At 33.9% G+C, this 15,005-nt stretch overlaps 1 protein-coding gene across 3 annotated transcripts in view; it reads right to left on the bottom strand.

Annotated features, from left to right (window-relative positions):
• Window positions 1-15,005, bottom strand: part of SPRED1 (sprouty related EVH1 domain containing 1) — a 158,237-nt gene that overhangs the window by 30,287 nt on the left and 112,945 nt on the right. For all 3 annotated transcript variants that reach the window (XM_053594525.1, XM_053594524.1, XM_053594526.1), the window contains exons 3-4: window positions 7,820-7,988; window positions 6,314-6,360 (exon numbers count right to left, since the gene is read on the bottom strand). In XM_053594525.1, coding sequence (XP_053450500.1) covers window positions 6,314-6,360; window positions 7,820-7,988 — 216 coding nt within the window. The remainder of the gene's footprint in view (window positions 1-6,313; window positions 6,361-7,819; window positions 7,989-15,005) is intronic.

Raw genomic sequence — 15,005 nt, 5'->3', positions numbered from 1 at the left:
ATTAATAGCAGTTATCTTTGGTAGAGATGAATGATTCCTGATTTCTTCTTTATAATTTCCTAAACATTCAAATATTTTACATAAAGATATATTAGCCTGAAAGTGAAGAAAAAATTTAAATAATACACGAAACATTATACAGAAAGCTATAAAGAGAGTTTGTTGTTCCCTTATTAGATAATAAATAAAACTCAACCTAAAATATATTTTAGGTTGGAAAGATACCCTGTCTCTAAATATATACACACATTTATTATTTATTAATTAATTTATTTCAGGGCTTTTGGAACTTAATTGTAGGATAGGACTAAAGAGAACTGTGACACGGTGCAGTATTATAAGATACTTTTTGCTAGCTAAATAAAGCCAATCTATTAACTTAGTTTTCAGATATACAGCCTTGTTAAAATATTAACCACCTTTGAAAATCAGTACTTGAACTACTCATAGTTCCCCTGCCTAAAAGCAAAATTACTTTAGATAATAAAATCAGGCTCTGAATTATTTTAGCTCAGAAATGACATTATCCACTTCTAAAAAATATTAAATGACTCAACTACTCTCAATGGCTGAGAGAGAGAATATGACAACTTTTCACTTTAGATCAGTTGTGCTTCACCTTTCTTCAGCCCCAAAGCATATGGAAGATCTTTTCTCCTTGTAATCAAACTCCTGTTGAAAGGGGAGTTTTGTTATTAATTCAGCATATTTGAACAATAAAAGCTGTAAATGCTATAATCGACAACTCTGGCTGTAAACACTAAAAATGATCTTACAATAAGCATAGACTAACATTTAAAAAAACCCACAAAGCCTTGCCTCAGTGAGACTGTCTCTACAAAAAAAAAAAAAAAAGAAACCAAATGAAAAGAATATTCATACCTTAAAATCGGCTATGATTTTTTTAAAAAATCCTAATTATTAAGATTTTTCCTTGAAAACCTTTCTTGAGCACTTGATCAGAGCTATAAATCCCGGGATAAGGATGACCAAGATCAGATTTTGAATTCAAAATGATGACCTTTTATGGAAACCCTTCAAGTATAAAATAGAAAGGTAAACTTCTTTCTGCTGACTTATGATAAATGATGAAAACAATGAATTCGAATCACTGAAAGCAGAAATCTGCCCACTAACAAATAGTCAAATGCCTAGGCATTTGGAATAGAATAGGTACTCAAATATTTGTTGAATGAATTAATGGGTATTTAAACAGAAAGGATTTCACTCTGACATTTAGTACCTTCAAAGACTTTTATGATCTAAATGTAGTTATTACTTCCTCTGGGTTAAAAAAAAAAAGTTAGATAATGGATTCCTTTAAACTATATTAGTTGTTTTTGCAAATGATCACCAAAAAGGAAAACTGATATAGCCACTATCTTAAATCACAGTCATCTTGTATTCAAAACTTCAAAATGATGTATTTGATTTCTTACTGAATGGCCAAAACTTCCAATATATTCCAAAAGAATTATGACCCTTTAAAACTTTACCATACCATGAAATAATAGTAATAAGGCAAATTTAAGAGTTTTCTCTCTTTCTTGTACACTGACTGAAAATTTTAACTATCATTCTAATCATCTTAAGAAAGACTTAAACTTCCCCATGTGCTTGTGGATTAGTTATCTACTGCTGCCTAAAAAAGCACCACAAAACTTAGTACTTCAAATAATAAGCATTTATTTTCTCTTGGTTTCTGGGAAGCCAAGAAATGTGAAATTTAGGAGTAACTTAGCTGGGTGATTTTGGTTCACAGTCCCTTGCGAAGCTGCAGTCAAGGTATTAGCCAGGGCTACAGCTACAGTTATCTGAAGACTTATCTAGGGCTGGAGAAATTGCTTCCAAGACGGTTCACTTCACATAGTTGCTCTCTTACTAAAGTTCACGCCAATGGATAAAAAGCACAATTGCAAATCTGAGAGATTTTCTTAAAACTTCTGCTAAGGGACATACACTTAAAAGCTTCTCATAAAGCCCAATTACTTTGATTGAAAGGTTCTCTGAGGCACCACCTTAGATCTTTCTGGGGTCTTCTTAGATACTGTTTTTGAGTGGGCCCTGGATCTGATCTTCGTGGGGAAGCCATTTCTTAGTTTTAGCAAATTGACATATTGAGAAACATGGAAATTTTCTTTTTGTTTAGGAGCCCTCCCTTAGTTTCTCTCCTCTCATGTTTACCATAAGCAGTCGAAGAAATTAGGCAATAGCTTTAATATTTTACTTGAAATCTCCTTAGCTGAATCACCTAGTTCATTAGGAATATTTTGTGCTTCCGACATTACTGCAGGGATGCTGTTGTTCAACTTTCTGCCACTAGCCAACAAGGATTCTGTCTCTTCCATCTTCCAACATGGTTTTCTTCATTTTTGTTTAAGCCCTTTCTAGCAGTTTGCCCAAAAAAGCCTTTAAGCTTTCAGTAACAGTCTCTTCAGGACTTCACTAAAACTATCCTCAAAGATCTTCCAGTTCCCATTTGCCATCCAAGATCAAAGTTGCTCTCATATTTTAAAGTATTTATTATGGCAGCATCTCATTTATGAAACCACAATTTGCATTAGTAATTAATTATTCCCAATAGTGGCAAACATTTATTTCACAGCTTCTTCAGGAACTCAGGAACCACCTGATGAGGTGATTCTGGCTCAGTATCCCTCATAAAGTTGTAATCAAGGTATCGGCCATGGCTACAGTCATCTGAAGGGCTTGCTGGAAGCTGAATAGCTTGCTTTCAAGGTGGATGACTAATATTGCAATTGTCTGAGGGCTTCAGTTCTTCACCACATGGACATCTACATAGTGCTGCCTGAGCATCTTCATAATATGACAGATGTACATCCTTTAGAAGCAGTGATCCATAAGACAGTGTCAGATAAAGGCTGCAATGTATTTTTATGACATGCCCTTGGAAGACATACGGTCATTTCTACCACATTCTCTCTGTTAACAACTCACTAAGTATAGTGTACAATTAAGGGGGTGGGGGATTACATTCCACTAAAAGAAAAAAATATATACAAATCTGTGAATCTACTTTTAAAAGTCGCATCATACAAAATAAGAATTAAGAGTGGCGCCTGTGGCTCAAGGGGTAGGGCGCCGGTCCCATATGCCGGAGGTGGTGGGTTCAAACCCAGCCCCGGACAAAAAAAAAAACCAAAAAAAAAAAAAAAAAAAAAAAAAAAAAAAAAATAAGAATTAAAATTACTCTTATTAAAATTATATTTAAATAGAAGCCTATTAGTAGGGTCTCTAGTGACACTGCATATTTTCTATTTCATTATGAAAATAAAAACTAAGCAATTACTTTAGTGTATAATAAAGCTAAGATATAAACAACTCCTGTGTGTGTAGGGCCAGGGGTTGGGTGTGTATGTGTGAGTATAAACTGTTGGATTGAGGGCATTAGAGACACCTTAAACATGAAGTAGGGACCCCAAGCAGCTAGCAACAGAACAGTTCTCTTGCTGCTTTTGCTATACAGTAATCTTCTCTACCAGGTTTCTTCTCCTTGTTTCTAACTTTTTACAATTTTGCCTGCCTCTGTGATGAACCAATCATTTCTCATTCACATCCTTTCACTGTTTACTCTGTACCAAAGTCATAATATACAATGTACTAGTAGTGAACATGATTATGAAAATAGATAATAGTTTTTACAAAACCCACTGATTGATATATGCACAGTCTTTCAAACAATCATGTCCTATAGCAGTTTGTTTTAAAAAATACAATGCTATATGTACATATTAAGTGAAACTAAATCGGAACATAAAAATGAATAATTACTGGGCGGCGCCTGTGGCTCAAGGAGTAGGGCGCCGGTCCCATATGCCAGAGGTGGTGGTTGAGTTCAAACCTAGCCCCGGCCAAAAACCAAAAAAAGAAAAAAAAAAAAAAAAAAAAGAATAATTATTAAGGCACATAACGTTAATATGTGAAAACTCCTTTTTTTAATAAACCGAATTCTAAACAAATTACTTTCACCACAAAGGAACTATTATAAAAATGTATGCACTATTTCCAGTCCCCTATTTTGATTGATATCAGAAGAAACGGAACTTTGGGAAACACTTAACTAAAAACATATTTATTTTTGTATCATTTTACACATTTCTTATATCTATTAACTTTAAATCACTGTATTTATAAAATAATAGTTAACCTTCAAGAGAATAAACATATTATACACATATCTAAGAACTCTCAAACATAAAAGAGGATGGGTATTTAGAATGTATGCATTTTAAAAAACATAAGTGAAAAACCGTAAACTTGAAAAGTATTTAAGGACACAGAAAATATTATTATGTATTTAAGTGAAAAAAGAAGACTATGGTATAATGACACTATCCTATTACATGTTTATGCATGTATGCATAAAAAATTAAAAAAACATTTTAGCTACTCGGGAGGCTGAGGCAAGAGAATCGCTTAAGCCCAGGAGCTGGAGGTTGCTGTGAGCTGTGTGATGCCACGGCACTCTACCAAGGGCCATAAAGTGAGACTCTGTCTCTACAAAAAAGAAAACACACAAACACAAAAAAAATTAAAAAAAAAACATTTTAAAATATAAATGGAAGATATCATGAATGGAACAATTTATGTTTTTCCCCTTGAATTTTTGCTATGTATCTGAAATTTTCTAAAATAACTAAATTTCTATTTTCTGATTTTTAAAGTATTAAAATAATTATGTACATAAATTTTGCCATGTCTTTAAGTCACAACTATTTTTAAAACAATAGAATTGCTAGAATGTTAATATAACATGTACACATATTCAGGTTCTTTTACTGTTTCACAACAGACTTAAAAACACAGAAAAACATTAAAAAGAAAACACTAAAGCTCAGATTTCTGCAATCTAAAGGTAACAATCAAAAACATTTATCATTTTAGCTGAGTAATGAGGATTAACACTGTATAAATTTTTGTGTTTCTGTTACTCAATACATTGCAGGCAAATTCACAAACAATGTAATTTTTAGTGGTTACATGACAGATGTACCTTAAACTTTTAAACCATTCCCATTATCTTATTGTTAGCTAGTTTCTTAGTCATACCAATAATATTTTTTAAATTTATATTTATGTACAACAAAATTTGTGTGTAAAAATTTTTTGTGCATCTCTATTTCCTTGGTATACATTAGTGGAAATTGAATTATTAGGTCAATAGGCATGAGTATTTCTACTTTTAAGCCTTTAATATATATTGCAAAACTGCTTTCTAGGAAAAAATGTACCAATCTGTAATTTCTTCAGCAGGATATCAGTCAATCTTACAGATCCAGGATGGGGCATTATCGTTGTTTTAAACTTTGGCCATCTGGTATAACTCAAAATGTTAATTTAATTTATAGTACCTGCTGATTACCAGTAAGCTAAAATGTAACAGTATCCATAAGCTTTATTAGCAATTTGTAATTCCTTTTCTGTGAATTTTTAATATAAATACCTTGTCTTTTTATTTTCTTTTCTGGGAAATGAAATGTCTTGAATGATTAATTTTATATGTCAATCTGGCTAATTGAACTCAGTTGTTAAACACTAGTGTAGATGTTGCTGTGAAGGCAATATTTAGATATGACTAACATTTAAATTAACAGACACTAAGGAGATTTCTCCTCCATAATATGGGTAGCCTCATCCAATCAGTTGTGAAGCCATAGAGAACAGACTGAGGTCCTCCCAAGAGAATGGATTTTTGGCTAGAGATTTCCTTTTTTTGCAAGACTGCAACATCAACCAGTAACAATTTCAAACATATCTGCCCACCCCACCAATCCCACAATCTTGTGAGCCAATTCTTTTAAAAAATAAACAAAATAAACTAACAAGAACTTTTCTTTCTATATACAGGTTAAGTATCCCTTATCCAAAATACCAGGAACACAACTGCTTCAAATTTTAGATTTTTGAATATTTGCATATATATAACAAGATATCTTAAGAATGGTAACTACGTTGAAATACTGAATTTATTTAAGTTTCATATTAACTTTGTAAACACAGATCGAAAGTAATTTTATGTAATATTTTTAATATTTTTGTGAAACAAAGTTTTGACTACATTTCATCACACAAAGGCCAGGTATGGAATTTTCTACCTGTGGTGTCATGTCAGCATTCAAAGTTTCAAATTTTGGAGCTTTTCAGATTGAAGATGCTGCATTGGTCCTTTTGGGAGTACCATGACAAATACAGTGTCTTCAAAATTTTCTTAATAATTTGTGAGTTTATTAAGGCTAGTGATTTCCTCCACATCCTTTATGTTTAGAAATTCCTTTGAAGCCAAACCACTTACTTGTAAGTCATCTGATCCCTCAGCTTCATTTTTTGCTTCAGGGCATCCTAGGAAAATAGATAAAAGATAATTAAACATAGAATTTTGGTCTTACATTTCAGTATTAATGACTGATTATGTCATTACAACAGTTTCTAAGATTTGTCAGAGACCATTCTGGACTGCCTGACAACCAATGAGATACTGGCCACTTGTACTTGCCCCTTTGTTAGAATTAACAGAGAACAATGCGGTTATTTCCCCCTTCTGCAGGTACATTTCCAGTTACTTACTTAAGAGACATCTTCTCTGAAAGTACACTATTTCCAACAATCTCCACCCTAGCCTTCTCTCCACAACTCAAACGGCTAGGCAAATTATAGGCATCACATACTGCTCTGGTTGTTTAGATGAGGTATGCAATTTTTCTAAATGCTCTGACCAGGAAACACATTTAGCACACCAAACCAGTATTTTAGATGCTTTAGTTAAGAAATAAACAAATCCTAATCTACTATTGATACTCAATGGCCAATTGTTGCTATTGGCTTCTGTGTATCAATGTGTCTGTACAGGTTTTTATAGCACTCAAGAGTACCGTTAGTACCAACAAATTAGTCAAAAAGGATTTGTCCTAGCGAAGTATTCTGAGTTTACGCTTTGTCAAGAAGACAAAGCCAGCATGGAGTAGGCATAAGGTAAGACACTGGCCCTTTGGAAAGAGTAGCATAGCTTATTCTTACTGTCATGGAAGGCTAAATTAAAGAAAATGGGATTGTTGGAAGTCATAAATGTAGTCTAACACATTTTAATTCAGTTACTATATAATGAAAGTTATTAATTGAGACAATTTTCCTAATTTAAGTGGAAAAAACAAGTCTTAGTTATTTCTTCCTTTCTGAGAAATAGGTTTTAACGTGATTTTTGTTTAAACAAAAAGCCAATCTTACATGAAAAACATTCTTCTTCCATTCAAAACCTGTATGCTTTAGAGTTAATCACCTCAGTAGACTGGTAAAATATAGAAAGGGGTAGAATAGATGGAGTTGTGGTCTCTGCTGATCCTCAATAATTAACTCAATCAAGTATTTTGTTATAGAATAACTAGAGCCTACATATATTTCAGTATTACAAGTTCTCTCTTTATCTAATTACCACAGAAGGGGTGTAACTGGCATAATAACACATATACTACACCTACTTGGCATTTTGACACTCTACCTTACAGTTCCCCTCTTCTCCAAGCTCTTACTTTACAACATTTGAATTATCTGAAGGCTAGTTCTCTTGAGCCCGTTGACAGGCTCAAGAGAATGCATACAATGATAGACTGTGATATGACAAATATAAATCAGGCTACAGAGACTATTTTTATCTTCACCTATTGTAAACTCTCAAATCTTGCTCATGTATCACAAAAGATGATTTGCTTAAAGTTCAAGAGCTACTTTGGGTCAACTATAAGATCAATAACCTCTACTATATATAACTAATAAATAAGTTAAGAAAATAGTCAAGAATACCTACCTTGAGAAATATCCTCTATAGCTCTTCGAATGCCTCTATCAAAAGCCCTAGCATCAGCAGGACTTTGAAAGGTAAGGCCAAACTTCTTGTCATCAATCTTCCAGTGGTGAAATGTTGGAGTGACCTTATTATAAATGAGGTCTTTTTTAAGCATACATTCCAAAACCACCTGCCAATAGCCAAATGCCAAAAATTAATATACATGCATCAAATTCATCTAATGTAGTTCTAAGATACAAACTGAAGTGAGAAAAGCTGTTTTTAACACATTATCAAATAATTTAATAAATATTTTTAGTAAATTAATAAAAACACTTTGCTACTTAATCAATTTCATAACATCGCTCGATAAAGAGATTAAGATGAGATTTTAAAAGGTCATGTAGGCCAGGCATAGTGGTTCACGCCTGTAATCCCAATACTTTGGGAGGCTGAAGCAGAGGATCACTTGAGGTCAGGAGACAAGATCAGTCTGGGCAACATAGTGAGACCACACCTCTACAAAAAACGAGGTGGATGTGGTGGTGGGTATCTGTAGTCCTAGCTCCTGGAGGCTGAGGCAGAAGGATCACATCAGACCAGGAGTTCAAGGTTGCAGGTAGCTATGAACAAGCCACCACACTCTAGTCTGGACAACAACTGAGCAAGACCCTTTCCCCTAAAAAAAAAAAAAAAAAAAAAAAAAAAAGAAGAGCCATGTATATTTTAAATAGTATGTTTATTATACTCCCATTTTAAAGAATACACACACTCATTCACTCTTATTCATACAAAATTTCCAGAAGAATATATCAGGAATTACTTCTGGAAAAGAGGCAAGAAGGTGATGATAGTAGAAATTAACTTTTTAAAGTCATTTTCTTATATTACATATTTCTTAAAAGATTATTAATACTTTATTTGAAGAGTTAATGGTTATACACAGTAGCAGGAGATAAAATACTCACTTTCCCCTCCTCTCAGACTGTGCATTTTAAGTGAGTTACCTAACATTTTAATGCTTCCTCATCTCTAAAACAGGAATAGCAATACTGAATATCTCATTGTTTATGGCTGTATATGCATTCATATAAAAAGTTCCGTGTCACGTAAGAGACAATATTCCCTTGTTTATTTTTTATTTTTATTTTGAAATCACTTCAAATTTATACGAAAGTAACAAGAATAATATAGAAAATTCCTGTGTCCTATAACCACATTTGCCACACTAAATTTTAACATTCTGTTTATATCCATACATTTTATTCTGAACCCTCAAAGGTTGCATATATTATGCTCATTCCTTGTTAATATATACTTGAGTATATTTCCTAGAAGCAATGCTATTCTTATGTAATCACAGTGCAGTAATTCAGAAATTTAAAACTAAAACACTTATCTAACCTACAGTCCATATTCCAATTTTCTCCATTGTGCTAGTAACATCTTCTATTAACATTCTAAAAAATTTCCAGTGAGGATCCATCACAGGATCATGCATTATATTTAGCTATGAAGTCTCTTTCAACAGCTCCTCAGCCTTTGTCTTTTGTAACGTTCATGGTATATTTTAAATAAATATTAATTGTTATTACTTATAAAAGAAAATGGATCTATTAAATATTCTTGTAATTAATCTAATTGATCAAAAACTAAAATTAGTGAAAGATTAAATATCTTTACACAACTTCCACCCTATTCCAATCGCCATTATTGCTTGGATGATAATTCATCTCCTTATAAGATGTTCATAATCACCTCATATAATTTCACTACTCTAAAGGTAGAGTGGTACTCTTTATAAAAAATATAAATCTTATTAGACCATTCCCTTTCTTCAATATCTTCAAGGTATTCTCAATGTTTTCAAAACCTATGAGGCCCTGCATGAGTTGGTCTTTGTATACCTTAGTTCCATTCTCACTTCCCATTGTTCCCGACTCTCTATGCTCAAATTGCACTGATCTTTCTTCACACCCTTCAGTGCTTTTGCAGTATTGTAGAGTCCCTTCCTTCATCTTTACCTTATTAATACCTCCTACTTATCTTTAAGATCTCAACTCAAGAATATAAGAACAACAACAAAAAAGCTTTCAGCTCATACATATATAACTTCCTGAGGAAGGCCCTTCTTGACTCTTAGACTGGATAAGGTCTCTAATACACATTATTAAATGTATCTGTAATTTTAAATTTGAGTCATTGTTTGATTAATGCCTATCTCCCCCATTAATACATAAACTGCATGAGGGCAGAGACTATGCCACATTTGACCATCATTGTATGCCCAAACTTTTAAGTACAGTAGCAGATATATATTAGGTACTCAACAAATATTTCTCTGAAAAATTCATCAAGTATACATTTTTTGTACAAACTTATAGACTTTATGCAGCACACCTCTAGAAACTCACCCAGAGATCATGGATTGGGCATCTGATTTATACTTTAAGAGTGATTCAGTTTCACCACAAGCACTGGTTTGCTAGAGCCTGTTAGTACTGGCCCCTAATAGCCAGTATTAAATTTTCAAATATTTTACAAGTCATTATTAAAAGTGAAATTATATAACGTTACAATGAAATTAATTACATTCAAAACAAAGTAATAAACTCTCAAAACTTGCCACATACTAATTATTTTACCGTATTTTACAATTACCTGTGTTCTTGGGGAAGTTTATGTCTACCATATCTGTATGGTGAAAATACTATACAAGGCTATATACTACTGCTCATTTCTTCCCAGGGCCATATGTAATGACATCACAAGGAATGAAAGCAGCCAAGATAGGAGTGTGCAAACACTACAAATCACTGCCTTCTGTCCCCTATTGAAAGCCAACTGTTGAAAATTTGCCATTATACACTGAATACAATAATTCTTAGTAGTTAAGACTTTAATTCATGAATAAATAACCAAGAAACTAAGATTCAGTCTTGCCTGTTTGTAGGCAATGTAATAAAATTGTCAGCGTTTTGCTTCCTATAATTTGATGACTTAATTTTTAATACATGCAAATATTACTGAATTAGCCCTTCTCTTCAATTTTCCAAAATTAATACTGGGATTGTTTACTCTTAGATAAACAAAATTTCAACATAATCTACACTCATTTCCACCTCTTCTTTTCAAATGTTATCTGTTTTATAAAGCCAGGGGCTTACAGCTGTAATCTCAGCACTCTGAGACGCTGAGGTATGTAGATTTCTTGAACACAGGAGTTTGAGACCAGCCTGAGCAAGAATGAGACCGCCATCTCCACTAAAAATAGAAAATCTAGCCGGGCAGTGTCACAGGCCTGTAGTCCCAGTTACTTAGGAGATTGTGAGGCAAGAGGATTGCTCAAGCCCAAGAGTGTGAGGCTACTGTGAGCTGTCATGCCTCAGCACTCTACCCAGGATGACAGAGTTAGACTCAGTCTCAAAAAAACAAAACAAAAAAAAAGTTTTAAAAATTAGCTTTCAAATGCATGCAGGGGTCCTCCAACTTTTTAAACCGGGGGCCAGTTCACTGTCCCTCAGACTGTTGGAGGGTCGGACTATAGTTAAAAAAACAAAAAAAAACTATGAACAAATTCCTATGCACACTGCACATATCTTATTTTGAAGTAAAAAAACAAAACGGGAACAAATACAATCACACCACCTCATGTGGCCCGCGGGCCGTAGTTTGAGGACCCCTGAAAGGAAATGGAAAAGATGATGAACTACATCTCTGATTCTTACAATTATCTATGTTCCACCCCAAAGTCTTAAAAATACTGAGTTTAAATCTCACACCAACTTTTTGTTATTTACTTTTATTTACAAAGTATCAGAATATAGGCCAAATGTGATGGTACATGCCTATAACCTTAGCATTCTGGAAGGCTGTGGCAGGAGGATCACTTGAGGTCAGAAGTTCAAGACCAGCCTGAGAAAGAGTGAAAACCCATCTCTACAAAAAAATGGAAAAAAATCAGCCAGGCATGGCGGTGTATGCCTGTACCCCGCTTCTTGGGGGTGCTAAGGAAGAAGGATCACTTGAGCCCAAGAGTTTGAGATTGTAATGAGCTACAATGAAACCATTGTACTTTAGACAGGGTGAGAGAGTAAGGCTCTCCTCCCGCTGCACTCTCAAAAAAAGAGAAAGAAAGAAAACAAAATATTTTGCTGTTGATATTATACATTTAATGTAACATTAACCTATCCTTTAAGAAAAGGCTTCTATGGCAGTAGTTATCATGGATTTAGGAACAGATAGTAGAACAGAAGAAAGGCAGTTAATTTGTTGGCATAATCACTCAACATCTTTGTAGATAATTTTTAGAATCAGCCTCCTAGAAGACTCTGTATCACTCAGCATTCATGCAATTCTCACAGCCTCTATGTCCAAAGTATAACAATTTCTTATCCATTTAAGACACATAATGTATTAGAAAGGTCTTCTGCTTTTGACTTTAAACAGCATTAAAAAGATGCACATTCATACATTAAGACAATATATAACATACCTAATTAAGCAAGAAATAAATTGTCAAATTAAAAAATAATAATAATCAATGGAATTGAAAGTTGTACCACAAAAAAAGCAGGAAGAAAGTCTCAAAAGACTTTTACCAATCATGCAGTCAATACTAAATATACAGGCCAGAGAAGCAAAAATAATTTTAATGACTAGAAGGATTCTTAAAAACTACTGAGTTCTGCTGCATTCTTTTCACTGCCATTCTTCGACTGTGTCAGAATAATGTGTTCTGACTTTAATCCATCACAGTTTTCACTACATTAATTCTGTATCTTAAGGTAACAGTAATGTTAATATAAGCAGCAGAATTCAATGCTTACCATATCTTGTTTGGCATAATTAACCAAAAAATTGTAGAAAATAGCAATTACATCTTTGCCAAGAAGTTACAAGCAACCAACCCAATCAATATTACCAAGTGAATATTCACTCTGTAGGAGAATTAAAGGGATAAATTGTTTACAGCTAACAGGGATTTGTACCTGTTTATTACTAAAAGGTAAACTAAAAGGTACTCACACCCTATAGGCTTAAAATGGTTATTGCATTCTCCCAGAATACAACTCTTACTCTCAGAGCTTTTTTGTAAGAGAAGCTGTGAAATAAAGAAATAAATAACTCTGAATTCTTAAGGCTATCCTAAAGGCAACTTCTAGAAGCTATCAATATTATCTTACAAATATTCAGTCTCTAGTTTTTTTTTTTTTTTTTGTAGAGACAGAGTCTCACCCTATGGTCCTCGGTAGAGTGCCGTGGCCTCACACAGCTCACAGCAACCTCCAACTCCTGGGCTTAAGCGATTCTCTTGCCTCAGCCTCCCGAGCAGCTGGGACCACAGGCGCCCGCCACAACGCCCGGCCATTTCTTGGTTGCAGTTCAGCCGGGGCCGGGCCTGAACCCGCCACCCTCGGTACATGGGGCCGGCATCCTACCAACTGAGCCACAGGCGCCGCCCAGTCTATAGTTTTTATTTATTTAGACAGAGTCTCACTAGGTCACCCTTGGTAGAGTGCTGTGACATCATAGCTCACAGCAACCTCCAACTCTCGGGCTTAAGCCATTCCCTTGCCTCAGCCTCCCCACTTACTGGGACTACAGGCACCCGCCACAATGCAGGGCTATTTTTTGTTGCAGTTGTCATTGTTGTTTAGCTGGCCCAGGCCAAGTTTGAACCCGCCAGCCTTGGTGTATGTGGCAGGTGCCGTAACCACTGTGCTAAGGGCCCGGAGCCAGTCTATAGTTTTTAAACTAGAAATACATCCCTAATTCTAATTAATGGGTGAATAAACTTCTTGCTGGGATTAAGCAATTCTGGAAATACTTGAATTTCATTAGGCTCCATGGTAATCTTGAATACCATTTATATATTAAAGAGTATAGAGAATTTAAAAGCAGATCAGTGGCCTATGCTGAGTTTTACCTGAAGGATAGTTCATATCAAATTAATAAACAGAAAAGATTTCAAGAGTATAAACAGCTAGTATAAAGGAAATATTAAGTATAAGACTGAATCAACAAGAATACAATGCTTGCTGTTATCAACAAGAATACAATGCTTGCTGTTAAAGTAATTTGACTGACATCTATAACTTTTAGTTGATTCATTAAGAATGTGGCTAATTAATAGAACAAATTAGAGAAACTTCTGATCATCTACAAATATGTTGGGATTAGAAATGAAGATTATCAACTAAGAAAAAGAGAATAATGAAAAAATTCAAATTAGTAAAATCTACAACAAATTCAAAACACGTAAATGTTTATATTGACTATATTAAAAAAAAAAAATCACACTTTGATATACCAATAGATCTAACCAGAGTTGAATAGAATATAATCGTTGCAAACAGACTGGCTGGAGCCAGCTTTAGGAAAGTCACTATAACAACAAAAGAGGAAAACATAATTATGTAGGTATATTTAATAGAACAGCCTTACATTCCAACACAGATGTAAATAGATCTGTTAATTAAGACACACACATTTAAATTCTTTTCTAGCTAGATAAATACTTTTAGAGCCAAGAATATTTTAAGAAGATCTTTAAGTCTTCCAATCTAGTGATAAAAAGAACAAATTTAAAAAAAATTGTTTTTATTCTTTCTTCTGTTAAGGTTAAATAGATGTTAATTATAAACAAAAAACAGATGAACAAGTAAATTCTGAAGTTTAAAAAAATAAAAATACTCTTGGCATCAATTTATTCAAATCTGATATAGATGAAGAGAGGGATGGAAGACAAGTGGTTTCTTCACACTACCAGGCTAAGAATTGGAGCAAAAGAAGAAAAATGGTTAATGGACTTTTGCGCGAGTGAAAACTGCCCAAAATAAATGATTGAACTATAAAAAAATAAAAGGGGCAGAGACATGATACATACACTTTCCTAGGAAGAAGAAAAATCTTACTACTATGTAAGAGAAATTTACTATAGTCATTAGATAAGCTTGTGGGCTTTATAGCCAAGATCAGCTGGGTTTCATCCAATCTCCACTACTTACTACCCAGATGACTTTTGAGAATTAAATGAGGTAATACATAAAGTACTCAAAATAGTGTCTGACACATCACAAACCTTCAGTAAATATTAGTAGTGATGGTAATATTGGTCACAAAGTGATGCCATTGGCCTATCATAGGTAAGCTGCTATAAAAGGCTAAGTCATTTATGAGGGGAAACCCTTTTGGAGCATGGGAG

This window comes from Nycticebus coucang, chromosome 6, assembly GCF_027406575.1.
Source record: "Nycticebus coucang isolate mNycCou1 chromosome 6, mNycCou1.pri, whole genome shotgun sequence".
Classification (NCBI taxonomy): domain Eukaryota; kingdom Metazoa; phylum Chordata; class Mammalia; order Primates; family Lorisidae; genus Nycticebus; species Nycticebus coucang.
The sequence above is the reverse complement of the archived record's forward strand: the minus strand, read 5'-3'. Positions and strand labels throughout refer to the sequence as shown.